At 53.0% G+C, this 20,278-nt stretch overlaps 1 protein-coding gene and 1 long non-coding RNA gene across 2 annotated transcripts; one reads left to right on the top strand and one right to left on the bottom strand.

Annotated features, from left to right (window-relative positions):
* Window positions 1-95: 95 nt before the first annotated feature.
* Window positions 96-18,363, bottom strand: IGSF22 (immunoglobulin superfamily member 22). Its single transcript, XM_053203394.1, has 22 exons — window positions 18,147-18,363; window positions 15,942-16,073; window positions 15,578-15,714; window positions 14,320-14,419; window positions 14,194-14,233; window positions 13,816-13,990; window positions 13,046-13,159; window positions 12,392-12,554; window positions 11,478-11,750; window positions 10,244-10,528; window positions 9,373-9,497; window positions 9,135-9,276; window positions 8,675-8,971; window positions 7,265-7,567; window positions 6,342-6,515; window positions 6,003-6,131; window positions 4,859-5,155; window positions 4,319-4,407; window positions 3,946-4,138; window positions 2,907-3,206; window positions 1,812-2,141; window positions 96-566 (listed from the first exon to the last, which is right to left on the bottom strand). The coding sequence occupies exons 1-22, from the start codon at window positions 18,253-18,255 to the stop codon at window positions 496-498; spliced, it is 3,978 nt and encodes a 1,325-aa protein (XP_053059369.1). The 5' UTR covers window positions 18,256-18,363; the 3' UTR covers window positions 96-495.
* LOC113603445 (uncharacterized) lies at window positions 9,076-18,363 on the top strand. Its single transcript, XR_003425033.2, has 3 exons — window positions 9,076-9,517; window positions 14,746-14,858; window positions 15,058-18,363. It is a non-coding gene; the product is annotated as an uncharacterized LOC113603445 (long non-coding RNA).
* Window positions 18,364-20,278: the final 1,915 nt, after the last annotated feature.

Below are 20,278 nucleotides of genomic sequence, written 5' to 3'. Positions count from 1 at the left end.
CCAGGAACTCTAGACACTAAAGAAGCAAGGCCCTGATCCCTTCAAACCCCAGAACTCTTGAGGGCAGATCTACCCGGTGAAGAAGTGCTGGGGGGGGGGGGTGAAGGGGGGAGGACGGAGAAGAATGAAGCCTATAAGATGCGTCCTCCCCTGCCCTGAGGGGAGGGGAGGGTGCGATGTCGCTGCAGAGGAGGGGAAGGCAAGCCAAGGCCCAGCCAAAAAGCGGCTGGTCACCCCCAATGCAGGTGGGTTTGGACTAAGCTCTGGGGGTGCGTGTCCTCTGTATCCCCATCCACTCCCAAGCCCATATCCTTGGTCCCTGCTCCATGCCAACCTCAGGAACAGGCAGGGGTGAGCTTAGTCAGTTTATTGTCCCATGACTTCACTGACAAGCACCAGGGAGCGAACTGGGCCGCCGTCACTGGGGACACACACAGGATAGGCCCAGAAACCACCTATAACAACATCCTCCTGATGCCTGGGCTGGGCCGGAGATCACATAAGGTGCTTGGACTTCTTCTGCAGACTCTCGGTGACTGACGCTAGAATTGACTTGTCATCCTTGTCTGAAAGAGCAAAGCAAGTATTTGTCAGTGTTGCTAGGGGGAAGGGAAACTCCAAATTGCTGGACTTGCAGTTAAGGCCCCCGTCTCCCAAGGTCAGCTGAGCGTGTGGGGCCAAGAGCTGCCAGTTATTCAGAACTCAATATTTGCCAGGCATTGTGCCAGTCACTTCTGTGCACTATCTCATTTAAGCCTCAAGACAGCCCCCAAGAAGTAGATGAGAAAACAGGCTCAGAGTGGTTTGCCAAGGTCACATGGCTGGACGGTGGTGGAGCCAGGGCCGTGGGCCCACGTGCTTACAACCAGAATTAAGCTGTCAGGGATTTCTCTAGCTGTGGAATGAAAGCTGGATGTCTCCCACAGTGCCTTCCCTGGCCCAGTTCTGTCACACAGTTCAGCAGCCGCCCTGGAGGCATCATCTCAGGGCCAGACACCTAGCTGAGTACTTGAGAGACAGAGCGACAGGACGTGGTCTTTCCCCGAGGAACGGGACTGACAGCAGGACACCAGAGGACCGCCGCGGAGGGTTCAGGGAGCGGCAGAGGATGAGGCTGGAAAAGTAGATGTGGGGGACAGGGGAGACAGTGTGGGGAGCCTTGCTGCTTGGGGTTTCCTCCAGAAGATCATGGGAGAGTTAGGGAGTTTAAGTAAAAGGGAGCAGGGCAGGTCAGCTCTGCATTGGGAGAGGTCCTGCTACTAGCTGTGTGGTTGTGAAAAGAGTGTGTAGGAAGAGAAAACACTTCCCCTGCACGTACACACGTTGGGTAGAGGTGTGGCACACCTGTGCCGAGGAAGGGTCTCCACTAGGTTCCGTTCCGTCCTCCCATTGGTGCTTCCCACCTGTCCTTATCCTAGACCAGGAGCTCTCAATCTTGGTCACACATCAGAATCACTTGTAAAATCTCGTAAACATAAAAATTCCTTCCAGAACCCGGCCACGGAAATTGTGCCTGGCCAGTCTGGGTTAGGCCCGATCACCAGTATCTTTTTCAAAGGCAAGTCTAGGCCCACTAAGCGTTGCAAAGTACAGTCTACTGAGGGATTGCAAACTCCCAAGCCTGGAGGCTCCAGACATGTAACAAATGACATCGAGAGGCACCGAGTACGGCCCGTTGGTGAAATGTTTACACCACCTGTTGGCAGAGTAAATGAAAAAATGCACCCCGAGACGGCCATCCTGCGCCTCTGGCCCAGATGGGACGCAGGGCCGCCTCCCCGCCCCCAGGCGGGCTCTGCGGGTGCCCTCACCGTAGACCGTGAGTGCGCAGCTGCTGCGGTCCTTGCCCAGCTCGTTCTCCACCAGCACGCTGTACTCCCCGCTGTCCTTGAGCGTGCAGGTGGGGATGACGATCGTGCACACCCCGCTGGTGGAGTTGTACCAGAACTTGGAGTTGGCCGTGATGTTGACGTCGCCCTTGTAGAGGGTCACCGTGGGCCGCGGGTTCCCAAGGAAGGCGCATGTCATGGTGCAGTCCTGGCCGCGCAGCACCGTGTGCGGCTTGAGTGGGATCAGGAAGCGCGGTGCGTGGCGCCAGTCCTTCTGCTCATACGGCTTCAGCTTGGCGCTCAGGTCCTCGACTGCGCGGGCGGGACGCGGTGGGCTGTGAGCGCGCCTGGGACCCCGGCCAATGCCCGCCCGCTGAGAGCTCAAAGGCTCCCCGGAGCCCCCCGGCCTGGGCTACATTCCCACGCCCTCTCAACTCTGGGGCCCTGACCTTACGCCGGCACCCGAGGTTCCATTCGGCCACCCTCCCACTCCCTTGTCATTCCAGGGCTCCACTATCAAAACCCAGTGCGTGGGATTTCACGCTTTTCCAGACCCAGGGGTCCTAACTTCTTTCCAGCTGTCAGCTTCCTGACCGAGCTGTTAACTTCCATCCGAGCTTTTCCAGCATCAGGTCAGCCTCCGTGGTCTCTGCTAGTCTCCATTTAGCTCTTCATTTCCAGTTTCCTGATGCTATCTCCACCCCTAGCCCCTTCCCTCCAGGGTTCCTGGACATCATCCCCAGCCCTCATCCCCGTGACCCATTGGCTCAGGGGACCACGTCTCAGCTCTAAACAGCCGGCCCGCCCCTGTCATCCCCGTCCCCAAGGGCGCCCCCACCTCCACTGTCATCCCCACCCCCAAGGGCGCCCCCCCACCTCCACCCCCTCAGAGTACGTACAAGGTAGTTCCTCCTCTAGGCTTCTGGATCACTACTTCTCTTCCCAGCATCCCTGACGTTAGCCTTTTCCGCCTCAGTGGTTCTCAGATTTTACCTCAAACCCCGGGTACCCCTGGCAATCCCTATGTCATCCCTGCCATCAGGGATATAATCCAAACCCCCGAGTTTCCTGACTCACTCTTGTCCTTGACGATGAGCCAGGTATCCTTGGAGTCGAGTGGGTCACTGTCACCGATTTCGTTCCGGGCCACTACTCGGAAGTAGTACTTCCTGCCAGGGAGTAACCCGGTCACCGTGTACTTGTTGCTGAAGACGCGCTCCGCTGCTGTGAACCAGGTGGGGCTGCTGGCATCCCGCTTCATGATGACGTAGTGGGCCTCACTATCCTCCTGCACGTCAGGGCTGTGGTTCCAGGTCAGAGTCACCGTGTTGGGGACCTCCTCAAACAGCTGTAGGTTTGTGGGCGGCCGCGGAAAATCTGGAACAACCACAAGGTCCAACAGCCACCCTTGGGGGCCTGAAGAATTATGCCCCACCACAGCCACCTGCCAAGCCCCAAGGAAGATGAGACGGCGAATGTCCCTTCTTTGAGTCTCAGGCCGCTGGTATTTTGGAGTCAGAAAGAACTATTTCTGAGGCATAGCTCTGCCATTTACCAGCCCTGTGAACTTGGGCAAGTTACTTATCTTTTTTTGAGACCGGTTTCCTCGTTTGCAGAATAGGGCTCACAATAACTATCACAGAAATGCTGAGTAAAGTGCTTGGCACATAGTAACTATTCAATAAAAGTTTATCCCTTCATCCCTAGGGAGTTTAAGGCTTTATTATAAAGCTTCTAGCCCTCACTACTATGAGGCCACTGCAATTATTAATGGACTCATTTCCATCTATCCCTCCTGATTCCCACTCATTTTCTGCTCTCTCTCTGCCATCCGTCCTCTGCATATGCCTCAAAGCTCATCAGATATGCGTGCGGAAACTGAAACAAGGATTTGGTCCTAGTTCAATGCCTCTAGGGCTTCAGGGCATTGAGAAAAAGCGGAAAGAAACCTCCCCATTAAGGCAAAGGCCAATAAAGTCTTGTTTTGTGGTGCCAGACAAGACTTCACTACCTTAAGGCCTGGCTTGACAGTGATAGGAACTCGAGCAGCAGTGGGGAGTTATATTTTGGAGTGTGTGCAAGGATACCTCCCCAAGGCCTCTGCCTACTGTCATACCTGCCACACGCACGTGGATGTCATAGGATGCCTCTCCAAACTCATTCTGGAGCAAGATGCGGTACACCCCTGAATCAGAGCGCTTGGTGCTGTTGATGAGGAACTGAGAATGGTTTTTGCCCTTGGTGATGGTTTCCCTGCCCTTGGTGGGGATGCCGTCTTTCTGCCAGATCACGTTAGGTGGTGGTGAGCCCTGTGTGGTGACAGGAGATGGCACTGGGGTCACCCAGGTGACATTTGGGGCTCCCACTGTTGAGAATTCTCCTGCCAGGCTCTAGTGCCAGGGTTCTGGCGAGGGGCCGAGACAGAGACTCTGATAGCTACAGCAGCCATCTCGGTGGGCATCTGGGGGCCAGGATCTGGAACAACTCACAGAGAAGGCAGCATGGATGCAGAGGGCTGTCCCAGCACGAACCACCATGTGACTCTTCAGTCGGGCACTGAGATCAAACTTGGGGGCAGCTGAGAGGGAAGAGACCAAGGTGGGGCCATGGACCTCTCTCTCTCTGGAAGACTCAGCTTTAAACCTCCCCATCCAGAGCCTTTCCCAACCTCTCCTCCATGCTCTTGTTAGAACCCATACAGACCGTTAGCAGCCCCAACACTGTGAAGCATTTATTTGTCCCTTGTCTGTCTTCCCCTGTTAGTATGTAAGACTCTAGGGCAGGTCCTGTGTCTTAGTTGTTTCTGTATTTCCAACACCCCTCTTGGCACACAGTAAATACTATTTAGCATACAATGAGTGGGGTTTTTTTGGTGGGGGCGGGTCATGCCTGGCTCTGTCCAGGCACAAGTATGGACGACTTCTTGCCCATAGCATCACCCAGTTTTCCCCTGTGGGATGAGGTCCTAGGGAGGAAGGTATGGAGCTGGGATGTTGAGGCCTAAACCCCAGCTCTCTCTGCGTCCTCACCTGGTGGTGGCATGGCACGAACCCCCTCATCCAGTTCCACAGGCTCCCCAACCCCAGCCTCATTCACAGCCCGGATTCGGAAGAAGTATTTCTGCCTCTCGGTGAGGCCTCCCACTGTGTAGCAGGTGCCTGAGATGGGGATCTTTGTGCACTTGGACCACTCCTTAGTGTCTTCAGCCCGCATCTCAAGGATGTAGCCAGAAGGTGGGTCTCCCTCTGCAGGCTCCCGCCAGGCCAGGGAGATACTGGAGTTGGAGGAATCAGACACGTGCAGACCCTGCACCAGGCCTGGGGGCTCTGGGTGGCAGAGACATCCAGTCAGCCTCCCAGCTCATCCGTACTCATCCCCGTGCCCATTCCCACACCCGGTACCCCTAAAACCTAGCTGTCAGCACTTCTTCCTCTGACACCCAGTTCACACCTTCAAGGCCAACCTTGCGCACTCAACAACCTCCAAGTTCAATTCTCTCACTGGCTCAACACTTTCACCCTTGAAGTCACTACCCTCCAAATTCAACATACCCTACAGCCTCAATTTCCTTCTATTCTATTTTTTTAAGGTTATTTATTTTGAGAGAGACAGAGACAGCGAGAGCAGGGGGGGAGGCAGAGAGAGAGAATCCCAAACAGGCCCCGCGCTGTCAGCCGTGGGACCCCACGCAGGGCTCAAGCTCATGAACCGCGAGATCATGACCCGAGCCCAAACCGAGAGTCAGTCACTCAACTGACAGAGCCACCCAGGCGCCCCATCAGTTTCCTTGTGTTCTAAACTCCACCCTAATTTAGCCCAACCATCTCCACCGCCTCCATTCGTGTGCGGTACCCCCATCTCATCTCCCAAACTCAGCCCCCTCCCGACCATCCACACTATACTATCCCCCTACCCAATCCTCAGACCTGCCTCTACCACCTCGCCTAACCAGAAATGCTCAAAGTTTGATAACTTTTTTCCCACCCTGCCCAATCTTTATTTGTTGGTTTTCTCTTATGTGTGAATCCTGTCCCTCTATCAGGCTGGCAGCTCCCACAGAGTGGAGACTGTGTGGAGGGGTCATCCTGTTAGGCTTTCCCAGAGAAGAAGGCGGCTGTCTACCTTGCATCAGATAATTCTACTACGTGCTGGGGTTTGGCACCCCATACTCACTGACAGGGTCCTTGGCTACCACTGAGCTGGATGCCATACTGGGCTGTCCAGGGCCTGCCTTATTCACAGCTATAACTCGGAATTCATATTCTGTGTCTTCCAGGAGACCATCCACAGTGCACTTGGTATCTGAAATGGGAGTTTGAGGGGTCCTGAGGCCAGGGGGTCCATGAGATGGGAGACCATAGGGTGAGAGGGCATGGATTAGGGGGTGGCGGGATGCTATGAAAATCCTCAAAGGAGTTGGGGAACAGAGTATGTTCAGGGCAGCAGAAGTACACAGGTCCACCCAGCAAAGCCTCTCTTGGTCCTCCTGAGCCTCTCTCCCTAGGACCTCACCTTGGATGGGCTCCTTGTTGACCGGCACCCAGAGGCTACTGCCTTTCTTCCTCCGCTCCACAATGTAGCCGAGCACTGGGGCTCCCCCATCCTGGGTAGGGGCATTCCATGTGATGGTCATGCTGTCTTTGGTCACATCAGTCACTTGAGGCTGGGAGGCAAGACCAGGGGGCTCTGTGGGAGACAGAGGGCAGAGGTTAGAAGGGGGAGCATGTAGACATTTCCCACCCCATGTTGATCTCTGGCTCCCTCCTTCAAAAAACAAAACAAAACAAAACACCTTAAACCAATGATTCTTAACTAATGTCTGGGTTTTACCTCCAGAGAGTTTAATGTAATTGGCCTGGGGGGTGGAAGCCAGGCATGAGCATGTTTTTAAAGACATCAATCAGGTGATTCTGTTGAGCCCAGATTGAGAATCGCCAACTTGGTTCTTTCGACCCTTGTCATCCCCAAAGCGACAGTTCCTAATGTACTGTCTTGACACATGGACACATGGAGACTAGTTGGGAGGGGTGTCGCCAGAAGTTAATTAGCTTTCATAATTCAAATACCCATGTTGTCAAGGGGCTTCTTTGGGGGAAAAGTTAAAACAGATTCAAGGTTATCTCTAAAGTAACACTACTCTCACTTGAATTTGGGGTGATTTCTGGAATGGAGAAACAAGTGGAGTCATTTCCCTGCAATTGAATGCAGTTCTGGACATACACACAGGGGATGTGTTCTGCATGTGATCTGACTGGGAAAAGTAGAGAATTCCTACCCAAGATAATGTTCTGCTCGTACTCCGGATTCCATCTGTCTCATCGGATAGCCACAGAGGTGACCCCACAGAATTCCCCACAGACTAGCATCCCTCACTGGCCGAAGGCCTCCATCCCGACCCCTGAGTTTCCCACTGAGCATAGGGCTATCTCACTGACCAATGGGATTTCCTGCAAACACTTCATCTGTTTCCAGAGGGTCGCTCACTCCTTCTGAATTAACCGCCAGGATACGAAACTGGTAGGCTTTTCCCTCTTCTACCTTGTTGGTGGCAAATTTCGTGAGTTTGCTGTCCACCTCGCCTATCTTAATCCAGGACTTCTTGCCGACCATCCTCCGTTCCACTATGAACTGGGTCACAGGCCGCCCACCGTTGTCTTTGGGGGCCTTCCACTTCATGTGCACACAATTACCCGAGAGTTCCAGAAATTCCACCCGGCCCTGGGGAGGTTTCGGACGGTCTGAGGACAGAAGATAGCATCACAACAGGGACCAGGAAGGCTTTATCCCACTTGCCAGAGGTCCACCAAACTGGGGCATAGACTTCCCTCGCCCTTCTCTGTGTTCACTGTGCCTCCTTGTAAGACTTGCCCAAAGGGTTTGATCTTTGGCCACCTGAGACTCTCACTTGCCTAGGAATAGGTGGACTGGGGACCCGGGGAGCCCCTGTCTCAGCTGATTCACCCCTTGTCCCCTTCCACACAAGATCTCCCCCTCCTCGCAGCTTCCAGAACTCCAGTGCTTTGTGATATTATAGTTCATCTTATGTTATAATTACACGTTGGCCAGCTTTCATCCCTTTAGGGTTGAGAAACAGCTGGAATACTTCCATCCCTGTATCCTCAGAGCTGAGAACACAGAAGAGGGGTTCAGTCATGCTGTTGAATTGAGTCAAAACCCAAACCTTCTCACTCTACAGCTTGATGGCATGGGCGTGTGTGTGTGTGTGTGTGTGTGTGTGTGTTGCATGTTGACCATGAGCTCACTAAGGTCAGCTCCTCATCTCTTGTATTCCAACCCATCCCCAACCCCATTCCTACCCCCTTCCATCTTTCCAGCTTCATTTTGTCCTCAACCCCATTCATCCACCCTCACTTCATGTCACTTCCAACCCCAAAACTCACGCACCAACCCCGCTTCTATCCCTAAATGCCCCTCTTTCACTTCATTTCTACCTTATTTGCAACCATGTCCTCATCTCCAAGTCAGTAACACTGGAAGGTCTGCTATGTGCTGTGCGCCCTGCTATGTGCTTTAAATTCACTTGAAATAGATACTGAAAACAAAACTCCTGACACAACAACAACAAAAACCAAAACCAGCCCCAAATCACCCCATGGCAAATGAGAAATGGAGGCTTCAGTAGGTTCATCCGCTTGCCCAAGGCCACCTTGGGGAACTTAGAAAGTGGAGGAACTTAGAGGAGTGAGGAACTTAGAAAGCGGGCTTCTGGTGCAAAGCCAGCACTCGGATCCCATTCTCAACCCCCAACTCCAGCTCCCATCCCCAGCCTGCCTCCCGCCCTGAGCGCAGAGCAGCAGATGCCCTCAGCTCAGCCCAGCCCTCACCCAGCACGCTGAGGTGCAGAGTGGCTGTGGCTGTGCCATAGTCATTCTTGAGCTTGAGCAGAACGAGGCCACTGTCCTCACGCACGCAGTTGGAGATGGTGAGCAGCGCCTGGTCTTCCCCGCGCTCCATGGACACACGTTCCTCTTCTGTCACCTCCATGCCGTCCTTGTACCACGTCACTTTGGGCAGCGGCTTCGCCCGGAAGGGCACCTTGATGTTTGCCGTGTGGCCCACCTTCACAGTCACGGGGTGCGCGGCCAGCGCCTCCAGCACCGACGGGTCGATGGTAGGTGGATCTGCGGGGGGGGGGGGGGGGGCGGTAGGGCAGGCTCGCCCGGTAGGAGTGGGGGGTGGGGCGATGAGGGGTGGAGGAGATCCCATGGGGGTGGGGGAGGAGCCCTGAGCACGTGGGCTGGCCCGGAGGGGTTGAGTCTTGCCTACAGCGGGCAGTGACCTTACCTGCAATGAATACGGAGGCCTCGCTCTCTGCGCCCTTGGCCCGGAAGGTGTACTTGCCCTCGTGCTCCGGGCCCATACTGGGGAAGATGAGCTTGTGCACTGCACCCTGCTTCACGATCTGCACGCCGGGCAAGTCCGTGATCTGGGGGGGCGAGGGGCAAGGGGCGGCCATGAGTGCGAATGTATGGCCAGTCCACCCCTTCCTCCTTGGCCCCCTTCTCTAGCCCTTGCCTCGGACCTCCTTGCCATCCTTGAGCCACACGCCCTCCACCTTCTCGTCGTTCAGCACCACGTACAGTTCAGCTGGGCTCCCGGTGGCCGCATGCACGTCGGACATCCCGCTCTTCACCGTGGCCAGACGCTCTGGGGGAGAAAGGGAGCAGGTGCTGGGTGAAAGGAACTCACGTGAAAATGGCTGGTAGTGATGGCCATGGGAAGGGGCTGGGGTGCCATGTCTGTCAAAATAATTTATGATGAGCAGGAGATTTGGAAATGGTCAATGGGCGATAGGAGAATGGTCAGGGAGGGAACTGGAGCAAGTAGGTGGGAGGTTGGGGAAAAGTCCAATTAGCATTGGGAAATGGTTAATGGGGGCCTGCTCATCGGAAGATGGTCCCTGGGGACTTGGGATGCTCAGCTGAAGAAGAAGAATAGATGGTGGGAGTGTAGATGGGTAGAGGAGTTGGGATGGTTAGTTGGGGTTATGCTAGACTGTGGGATGCCCAGGGTTTTTAGGAGTTGAGGGTGGTCAGGGTCAGTGGGGACTGATCAGGATTAGTGAGCAGGGGCTGGTCAAGGTCAAGGAGGATCAGATGATCAAGGCTGCTGGGGATGGTCAGAGTCTGGAAGTGAAGGGTGGATAAAGTCAAGGGATTTTGGATAGGGTTCCAGACATGGGGTATGACCAGGGTCTAGGAGGTAAAGATGTTCAGGGCCTGGGAGGTCAGAGAGCGTCAGAATTTGGTAGATGGGGGTGATTAGACTGGGAAGTAGAAACTGACCATGATTTGAGGAGGCTGGAGTCAGTAGGGGGCTGATCAGTGTCCATGGCAGGGAACCACCAGGACTGGGGGGATTGGTCAGTGGGAGCTGACAGGGTGAGCACGTACCCTCCACGGTGACCACAGCAGTACTGTAGTATTCAGTGGGGTCTCCGTCCTGCATGGCCACCACGGTGTACTCGCCACTGTCACTGAGCTGTGCGTCCTCAATGACCAGCTCTGCTCGCTTGCCCTCATGGCTCATGCTGTACTTGGTGCTGCGCTCCAGCAGCCGCCCATCCTTCTTCCAGTACAGCGTCACGTCCTTGGAGGTCAGCTCACACTCAAGGCAGGCACGGCTCCTCTCTTTCACACGTACGTTCTTTAGGGTTCTCACAAACTTGATGGGGATGCCTGTGGACAGATAGACTTGGATCTGCATCCAACCCCCTACATCCCTTTCTGCAGCTACATGCTGCCCTACTCCTCTTTTTGGTCCCAGAAACACAGGGACTTGTGGCATTGAATGTGTTGTGTGCAACACGTGACCCACAGAGGTAACTGGCAGAGAGAGTCCCAGCTCTGCCCCTTACTTGCTAGCTGACGACTGTATGCAATGCATTCACTCTCTGGGTCTGTTTCTTCATATGTAAAATGGGATAACAGTTTACCCCCTCACAGCACTGCAGTCAATATCTCTCGTGGCCCTTTGGAACTCCAGCCATAATTGCCTTGTCTTTCTGGTGTCTGGGCCTTTATACACCTGCTGTTCCTTCTGCTGAGAATTTCCTGTCTTCATCCCCATTTGCTGAAATATGAACTCCTTTTGGTTCTTGGCAAGACTTGGCCATCACCTCATCACATCCTTTCTGACATCACTAAGTGGTGCTCCTTCTTTGGGTGCCCACAGCCTCTGTGTCTCCCACCATCACAGCCATGATGATTCCACGTTACAGGAGTCAAGTGTGGTTCCCACGTGTGACATGCCTCACGTGTAACTCTCCAAACGAATTCTAATGTAGGAATGCAAGTGGTTAACAGTGATGTGCTATAACATATAAGGTTAGAGCTGGAAAGGCTAATAATTTCCTGACCCATGATCTCCCAGCTGGTAATAAGACCCCAATCTTGACTTCCTGCTTAAGAACTTATGTTCCAAGTCCATTTGATGCCTCCTCCACTACACTAGGAGTTAGTGGAGGAGAGAACCCTCTGTCTTTCTAGAACCCATCACAGGGCTTTGCAAGGAGAGATGGATGGATGGATGGATGGATGGGTGGATGGGTGGATAGATGGATGACTGCCCGCATGGAGGTGGCTGTGGCATGAGGCCCACCCCTCAAGCTCTGGCCCAACCACTCACGGTCAATAGTGAGCTGGGCTTTCTGTACCAGGTCCCCCGCCTCAGCAGAGAACTCGCCGGCATCACTGAGTCTGGCATCCTTAATCTTAAGTGTGTGGGTCAGACCATCCTCAGACACTGTGATTTCATACTTTTCATCCCTCTTCAGCTCCTTCCCATTGAACTTCCACACAAAGTTGGGCACTTTCTTGGAAAGGCGGATCTCAAAAACAGCTGTCTGGCGCTCTGTCACCTTCATTGGTGTCATCTCTCCCAAAAACTTCAGCGGCTCATCTGTGGAAGAGTAGGAGGGGCAGTCGTTGGGCTGCAGCCCTGGTCCCTCCTGAGGGGTGGGGTGATGGAGGGGACATGAAGACTCAGGGGTCACTGGCCTCCTATAGCCCACAGTTGGGGAAAGCATCCTTCCTTTTGGTCTGCTTGTGAATCCTGGAGTCCCCTCCCACGATGGTCATATGGTCTCCTCCCCAGTAACGTTAACACAGCAATTTTAAAAGGCACTTATGTAGTTTCAGATATGTGCCAGGCACTCTTCCAGCCAGTGTGCACATAGGATGCATCTAATTCCCATATAGATAGATTTTACTATGATTTCTCATTTTACATATGGGGAAATGGAGGCAAACAGAAGTGAAATAACTTGTCCCAAATCACAAGCTTCTAAGTGACAGAAGCTGGGATCTGAACCCCAGCAGTCTAACTCTGGAGACTGTGTACTTAAACATGATGCTACACTGCCCCATGGCACTTACTGTCTCATTCTCTCCCTTGTGCCCCATGTTTCCCTCCTCCGTTAATGTCCATCCCCATGCAGTCCTCTCCTGCATGGCCCCGCCGTCCTCTCTCCCACATCCCTGGCAATTCCTCCCCTGATCTGACAGCATCCTCCTTGTTCCCCCTCATGCCCACATTCATACCCAGCACTGTGAGCTCTGCTCTCATCTTCTTGTCACCCACGGACAGGCTGTAGGTTCCTGCGTCGTTCATGTTCACATTGGTAATAACCAGCATGTACTTGGTGCCTATCTGCTTCACATCATACTTGCCTAGGGAGTACTGGATCCTCAGTGGCTCATTATCCTGTCTCATGAAATGGGTAGAAAAGCTGAGGGAGGAGTTTAGGAGGAGGCTTCCAGAGGTTCCCATTCCCCAAGGCCAGCCTGAGCTGGAGGGTACGACGTCTGCCTCTCTAAGATCCTCAGACACACCAGAGGCCCCCGAGATCTCTTTAGCCACATCATCTAGCTAAGTGGGACCCTGGGTCCCTGCCTCCTTTGAGACCTGAACTCTTAATGTTATCTTCAGGACTACCTAACTCATCCTTTTCAGATGGATAGACTGAGGCATGGAGAAAGGAAAGTAAGTGTCTCAAATCAAACAGCAAAGTGATGAAACAGCTAAGAATAGAGCCCAGCTCCCAGTCAGTTTCAATCATCCCAGGAGGCATCAGCCTCTTGCTGGAATAGAAGAGGGACCTGGTTGACGGATAATGAGAGTGTCTGTGAAGGGAGGAGGTGCAGAGAGGAAATGATATTGCCAGGGCAGGCCCTGCCTAGGTGTCCCCTCCCCACCTTCATCCATATCATCTTGACATTGGGGTCCTTCAGCTCCATGATGCAGTCAAAGACCACAGTGGTGTCAATCTTGGTCTCTATGTCTTCGAGGGGCTTCAGAATCCGGATGGTCTGTGAGATTGTGATAATAAAATGGCGGGTGTCAGGGACATCTGGGGCCTGCCCAGTCTGTTAACCCAATTCTGGAGGAGCTCCTTAAAGGTTTGGGGAGAAATGACTAGGCTGATTAGACAGCTGTGCCTCCCCCAACCTCCTGCCACTGCCTGCCTGCAAGATTTAGGGGCAGACAGATATGATGGACCATGAGAAAGGAACTCCATTCATGGAATAGTCACCATGAACCATGAGAAAGGAACTCCATTCATGGAATAGTCACCATGGACCTGGGCCCATTACCTAAGTCCTCTAATTCCAGTGTAGATGCTCAATAATTGTGAGTCGGTTGAGTGAATGCATGATGACAACACAAAAACATATGAAAGAGGAAAGTAGAAATTTCATTTTGCAAATGAGAAACTGAGGGGCAGTTCACACAGTTAATAAGGCAGTAGAAGTGGGACTTGAACCCAGGTCTATCCTACTCCAAAGTCTATGCAAACACATTTGGGTGTAGTGGGGAGAGAAGTAGAGATCCTTTCTTGCTCTTGCCTTTGAGCATGTGTGGACAGGGTGGAGAGACCTTGCCACTGGGAGACACACAGGCACCAGCACTTTCGGAGAGACCCAGACCCCTGCCTGCAGACCCCTGCCCCTCTATGGTCACTGACCTCCACCTCCACTTTCTTCATCTCTTTGAGCTTCTTGAGCAGCCCCCGGAAATCGGTGAAACCATACTCCATGCAGACCTTCTCAAAGTCCTTCTTGGGTACCTTGGACAAAATCTCCAGCATCTCTTTCTCACCTATCCCCTTCTTCTGCTTCTTCTTGGGAGCAGGGAGTCCCCTGGGAGGGGGTGGGTACCAAGCATGGGCTCAGCACCTCCCTCTGAAGACAGAGGGAGGCTCTCCTAACCTTGAGATTCCCTTCCCTAATTCATGGGTTCTTGGAGCCTGGGCCATTAACTCAGGGCCCCAAAGGCCTTTGAGAAGTTCTGGCCTGGAGGGTGGAGGGACAGTACCCTGGGGAGAGGAGCCTCCCAGCCTCACCTCTTCTTCAACATCTTTTTGAAATCCATTTTTTCATGACCTGAAGACAGAAAAGGGGACAGGGTCAGACAGAGGAGTCTGATCCCTACAAAACAAAGAAAGACCAGGAAGAGGGAGCTGGCTCACCTTCTGTCACCAGCAAGGACACAGTGTAGATGGCATCTGCATGGTCATTGCTTGCAATGCACTTGTAGTTGTCAGAGTCACCGGAGGTCAGTGGCTCCAGCTGGATCAGAGTCAAGACATTAGTGGGGGAGTGAGGAGGACCCCAGGGAGACTTTCTGTGAGGAGGGCAAGGAGGGCGTTTTGGGGGGGAGGGGGAGTGGGGCTGAGTGTGGGTATATGTGTGGAGGACTGAGCAGCCTCTATGATGTGGAGGTTCCAGGGAGCCATCAGTGTGAGTGTGTGTGTTTGTAGCCTGATTCTTCACAGGATTCTCCCTCTTGGGTGTGAGCTAGACGACAGGGATTTCCTCTGAGTTGTAACTGTGTGCAGTTTCTGCCACTAGACTGAGTGTTCCTTCCTTTAACACATATTTACTCCTTCGTACAGGTGCTGGACTGAGCCTGAGGAAACCGGTGAATTAGGCTGAGGAAACCGGTGAATGTTGGTATCTGCAACATGGCACTCACAGCCCAGTGGGGTCTCGGAATGAATGAATTTGTGTACGCGGTGGCCAGTAGGGGGACCTTGGGGCAGCCTGTGTGTACTAAGTGGGGCTAAGGGTCCAGTAATGGGGCCACTGGGAGAAGGAACATTCTGTATGGTGGGGAGAGGAGAGGCTTTTTGCCCTTCACAATGGTATGTCCTCGCAGGACCAATTGGGACACGTTTCCCCATGACCCATCTCTCCTTTTCCTCAAGGGTCTGGAACCAGAAGTTGCAGAAGCTGGTTAGATCTAAGGATGATCAGCTCTTGGCCAGAGTCTTCTAGAAGTGTCCCCTGAAGAGCCCAGGAACCCTGACCTTCACCCCATCGCTAGGATCAGTTCCTCCCTTGGTGCCTGGCCGCCCCGATTTAACCTGGCTCCACCCACTACGGCTACGCCCCCTTCTAGCCACGCCCATAGCCTTGGCCTCCCTTCCCTCTTGGCTCTCTCACCTTCTGGAAGAGATGGGTCTCCTGCCCCTCCTTGGCTTTGCCCTAGCTCTGCTTTGCCTCACCCCTAATTTTGGTCTCCTGCCCACTCTAGCAACACCCCAGCTCCTGATTCGGCCTCTCTTATCCTGCCCCTCCTCTAGGGCAACGACAGCTTCTTTCCCCATGGCCCTTCTTGGTTCGTTCAGTTGTGGCTCTCTTGTCCGTGATGGGGCCGGCGGCATGCCCTGGGGTCCCTGCCTCTGGCCTCGTCCGTAACTGGCTCTCTGGCTCGGGTCCCCGCACCTTCAGCACGTGCTCCTTGTTGATGCTGTCGTAGAACATCTTGGCCGACTCCTTGATGGGGATGCCGCTCTCCCTCTTCCAGGAGATGTTGGGTTTGGGGTTCCCCTGCACCCGGGCTCGGAACACAGCTTTATCCCCTGCAGTGGGCACGGGACACAAGTACACCTCTTAGCCTCCAGGTCGGACCTTCGGACCCTGCCTCCTCCCAGGGGTCTCATGTCCACCCCGGCAGGGGAGCGCCCCTGGGCCTGGGGCCGCCAGTGTTTGCATTACTGGGGGACAGTGGGGTCGTGGTGCTGATTGGGGCACCGGGAGAAGAACAGAAAGCAGCCAGGGGCTTGGGGACACACGGGGAGCGACACACCCTCGGGCGCGGTGACCGGGTGAGGCTTCTCCACGAACTCAGGGACGCTCTCGCCTGCAGGGATGTCAGTACTCCGAGTCACCAAGCTGAAGAACTCTACAGTGCTCGAGGACTTCCTTGTCACGACTTCCTCTGTGGCGACAGGCGAGAGGTCAGAATGGGCCCGAGACTGGAGGATTGACCTTTTCTTGAGGGGACGGTGGAGCATTTTAGGGCCGCGCGGGGACTTTGGCCAGAAAAGGAGGACCTTTAGTCAGTCGGTCGTTGTGTTATGGCACGTTTCAGCCACCAGGGGGAGCGAACTCCTCTTCCAGGCCTCTGGTCAATCACGTTTATCGGGCCACGTTACCGGGTCCCAATTCTTTTCTTTTTCTTTTTTTCCAACCTTTTTCTTTTTTAAAAAGGAGATTTATTTTGATGGGGGTTTCTTGGCCTCTTGGGCTTCTCTCCTGGAAATCCTAGTCCCCCAGCAGCCTTAAGAGGGGCCCGGTGGCTTAGTTGAATTCTGCTGTCTGCCTTCCCTTAGCCCTTCTGTGGTTTAGCATTCATTGCTATGGGAGGAGCAGTGATTCTTGAGCGAGGGACAGGAAACATTCCCAGCCTAGAGGGGCTATGGGTGGGAATCTCCTTATCTGAGAGAGCATATTCAATGCAGTCATGTAATTTTATGTTTGGAAAATGAAAAGTTTTTTCAGTATAAACTACAGACCGTCTTGTTGGCTAGTGAGCTGACAGTTAAAAACAATGTCTCTGATTCACAGAGAGCGTTCCTTTTGTCAGGAACCGTGCTAAACACAGTTCAGAGGTTATGTTATTTAATCCTCACAATACTCCAGCGAAGTAGGTGCTTTTATTATCCCCACTAGCCTGAAAGACTGAGATGAGAAAAACGTGTTCCGACGCACTTTTAAGTAGCCATCAGAAGTGTCAAACAAGCAGTGTGCAGGCTGCCCATAACCTGCAGATGTTTAATGTCTACAATGGTCAAACAAAAAGTAGCCCTACATCTAAAAAATGAGAGATTTCACATAAAAATTCACATTTCTGGATTCTCAACATGGGGCTCATATCCCCCATATGGCAACGATCGGGGGCAGTGAATAGCGGCTGCCCCTTGAGGTGGGGGATGTCCTCTGCAGTTCACTTTGGTCTTTTTGTCTGCATTTATATTCCGTGCCTGGACCCTGCTGGCCAGTGGTTTTAAACTCTGGCTACATGCTAGAATCTCTGGAGAGCTTGAAACACACACACACACACACACACACACACACACACATACCCACACCCTGATTTAGCAGCTGGGTGAGACTTATGTATCACTATTTTTTTTTTCATTCCCCTTCCTTGCTCCCCGCTACACTAAGCCAATCGAATATGCAGCCGGGGTTGAGAATCACTGCTATCATCACGTAAGTTTGCAACTTCTGGTCTTGAGCCCCAGCTGTTCCACTTGCCTGGCCTCACTGACCAGGAGGGGTTGGGATAGAGTGTTCATCTGGCCCTGACCTCTGTGCACGAGGACTTTGAGGGACTCTGTCCCTCCAGGACTTTGAGGGAGGGGGCAGTGACTGGGAGGGGATATTGGATACTTTGGCCTCTGGCCATCTTTTAATCTCTTTTCACTAGAGACATGACTGAAACAATCTGTTCTGCTCTGAGACCATTTCTCAGCTTTCCCTTGGATCTGTTTTCCCCCAAGTCCGGTCCCCAAGGGTTGAGAGCCTGGAAGCTTAGGTCACTTGTTTATGTCTTCATCCTCTCCACTGGCAGCTCCAGATCTCCTATTTCTGAAGTGGAGCAGGGTCAGCATTACTCACATCTAGATAAGGTAGCTACTTCCCTAGCTTCCTCCATGTCTGAAATTCTGCCATCAGAGATACATCCATTTGCTTCGGGCTCTGATCTCCTCAAGCAATTAAGTTCATCAATCACTCACACACATGCATGTGACTGACTTTCCTAAGCTGTTTTCCTGGAGATCGGATCTATGGGTAAGCATCCCACTGGCTGAAGCTTTATCAAAGTACAGATTAGAAGCACAGGTTAGGAGAGGGTTGTCCTTTGTATATTGGGCTCCTGAGGGGCCCAGAACTCATAACGGCTGAGCGCCCACCCCCGCCCCTCGCCCCGTCGCCGCCCAGAGGCTGGATGTGGAGAAAGAAAGGCTGCCCTTTCCCGATTTCCCCTCCCATCCACTCTACTTGCCTCCCACGATCCTGGTTGTCTGGGAGAAGGTCTGCACGTGGGTGGTGGAGCTGGAGAACTCCATGGACACGTGCTCCTGCAGCATCTGCTCGTGGTGAATGGTCGTCATGGTGACAGCAGGCGTGGGCACTCACCTGGGAGGACCAGGGAGAGGATGAGGCCATGAAGGAAGGGCCTAGGAGGGAGATCCAGAGTTGCTCTTCTGTGTGTGTGTGTGTGTGTGTGTGTGTGTGGTGGGGGGAAGACACGGGGCAGGTGAACACAAGGGGAGACGACTGTGCACAGGAGAGAATGAGAAGTAGGGCAGCAAGCTTCTCTCCGGCCTGTCTTTTCTTCCCATTGTATCTCACCTTCCCAGGCTGGTTACAAGGGCCAGTGGGCCTGTCACCCACCAAGTAATCGCAAACCATTCCAAGTTCTCAGGGGGAGAGAATGTAGGGCTGAGATTTACCCAGGGGGAGCTGGGGATTCGTATTCATAGCTACATGGAACTAGGGAGGCAGTGTTAGCTGTCTCATCAGGAGGCAATGAAGTCAGACCTAAGAAGGAACTTCCTGACTAAGCCATACTGCAGTGGGCCTTGGAAGGAAGCTGGGGATTTTCCTCCTGTGCCCTGGGGACCCCTGGCATCATTGGAATGCTAAGACGGATAGATGAGAGTGTGTGTCTGCAGCCCTGCTTTCACTTGTGACTCGATAAAGACAGAGGCTGAGGTTTTCTTTCATTTTTTTTTCTTTAAAAAAAATCAGTAATTCGATCTCATCGTTAATAAGTGAAACAACATCCACATCCATATGAAGAGGCCCCCTCCTGAGCCCCCATCTCCCGGCCCTCCCCCAACATGAACCACCCGTGGTCACTCAGCTCCTTCTGGAGCTCCTTCATGCAGAGACACGTATGTTTTTGTCCTCGTCCCCTCTTTACACTTCAGGTACACACTATTCACTATTCCGCCCTTTCTCTTTCACGGAATCCACCTTGGAGATCTCTCCGTATCGGTTCATGAGGGCTCTCCTCGTTCTAACAACTACATAGTATTTCCAAGAATGGATGTTCCTACCATTTTTGTTTAACCAGCACGGCCTGACCTTTACTGCTCACCTGCTTGGTTCCACTGACCTTTGTCCCACATTCTTCCTTAAACTCTTCTTTATTTTTAATACGAAATTTATTGTCAAATTTGTTTCCATACAACACCCAGTGTTCATCCCAACAGGTGCCCTCCTCAATGCCCATCACCCACCCACCCTCCCCTCCCTCCCACCCCCCATCAACCCTGAGTTTATTCTGTTTTTAAGAGTCTCTTATGGTTTGCCTCCCTCCCTCTCTCTTTTTTTTTCTCCCCCTCCCCCATGGTCTTCTGTTAAGTTTCTCAGGATCCACATAAGGGTGAAAACATATGGTATCTTTCTCTGTATGACTTATATCCAGCTTATCTCTTAACTCAGGCAAAAGACCTGCGGGGGAAAAATATCCTGTGATGGAAACTGAAACAACCCCAAGCAGTAACAACTGCCTGGACAGGAGCTCTGGTGGCCCAGACCACCCAGACCAGTTTAAGCTTAACACCTACCCTGACTCACACCTGTGCAGACGGACCCTGGCGTGGCCTACAGTTACCTTTACCTCCTCATGATACTAACATCTCCACCCAACGAGCCTCAGCCTCATTTACGTTACAATGTACGTATGGGCATGTTTCCTTAAGGAACAGGCGTTGACCTTCTGCTCGCCTGTACATGCGACGACATGGCTCCCCGTCTAAATGTTCATCCTAAATAAAAGAAACCTACTCACCCTCGTTCAGGGAGTCACGACTTTGGAAGATTTTCCCCACGATCTCATTTGCTGCAAATAAAGTTTCCTTCGTGCGATTACCCACCTGTAGTTTCTACCTAGGACCCTCCCCCCCCCACAAGGAGCGAACTCACACGAGTTAGCTTACTCTGTCCTGCTCTGGGCTCCGAAGGTAGCAGGTTCTGCACCCTTCTTGAAGAAAGAGGGGAGCCTTACCTTTGCGTGACCTGTCTCTCCTAACCCTTGAATGCTGTGTCCAGGGCTTTGGGGGTGCAGCTATGCCTGGGCTGTAGGTGGGCAAGTCTCCTTCTTTTGTCCCAACAGTGGAGTCACCG

The sequence above is a fragment of the Acinonyx jubatus genome, chromosome D1 (assembly GCF_027475565.1).
Source record: "Acinonyx jubatus isolate Ajub_Pintada_27869175 chromosome D1, VMU_Ajub_asm_v1.0, whole genome shotgun sequence".
In the NCBI taxonomy this organism is placed as follows: domain Eukaryota; kingdom Metazoa; phylum Chordata; class Mammalia; order Carnivora; family Felidae; genus Acinonyx; species Acinonyx jubatus.
This window is presented reverse-complemented; position numbering and strand designations above follow the sequence as displayed.

What these genes read in the sequence shown, in the direction of transcription:
- IGSF22 (XM_053203394.1), bottom strand. Translation starts at nt 18,255, where the DNA reads ATGACGACCATTCACCACGAGCAGATGCTGCAGGAGCACGTGTCCATG. An exon ending in GGTAGCCAAGGACCCTGTCA is followed by an intron (nt 5,156 to 6,002) that starts GTGAGTATGGGG and finishes TCTGCCACCCAG; the next exon opens with AGCCCCCAGGCCTGGTGCAG. An exon ending in TCGTGCCATGCCACCACCAG is followed by an intron (nt 4,408 to 4,858) that starts GTGAGGACGCAG and finishes CTTCCCTCTCAG; the next exon opens with CTGCCCCCAAGTTTGATCTC.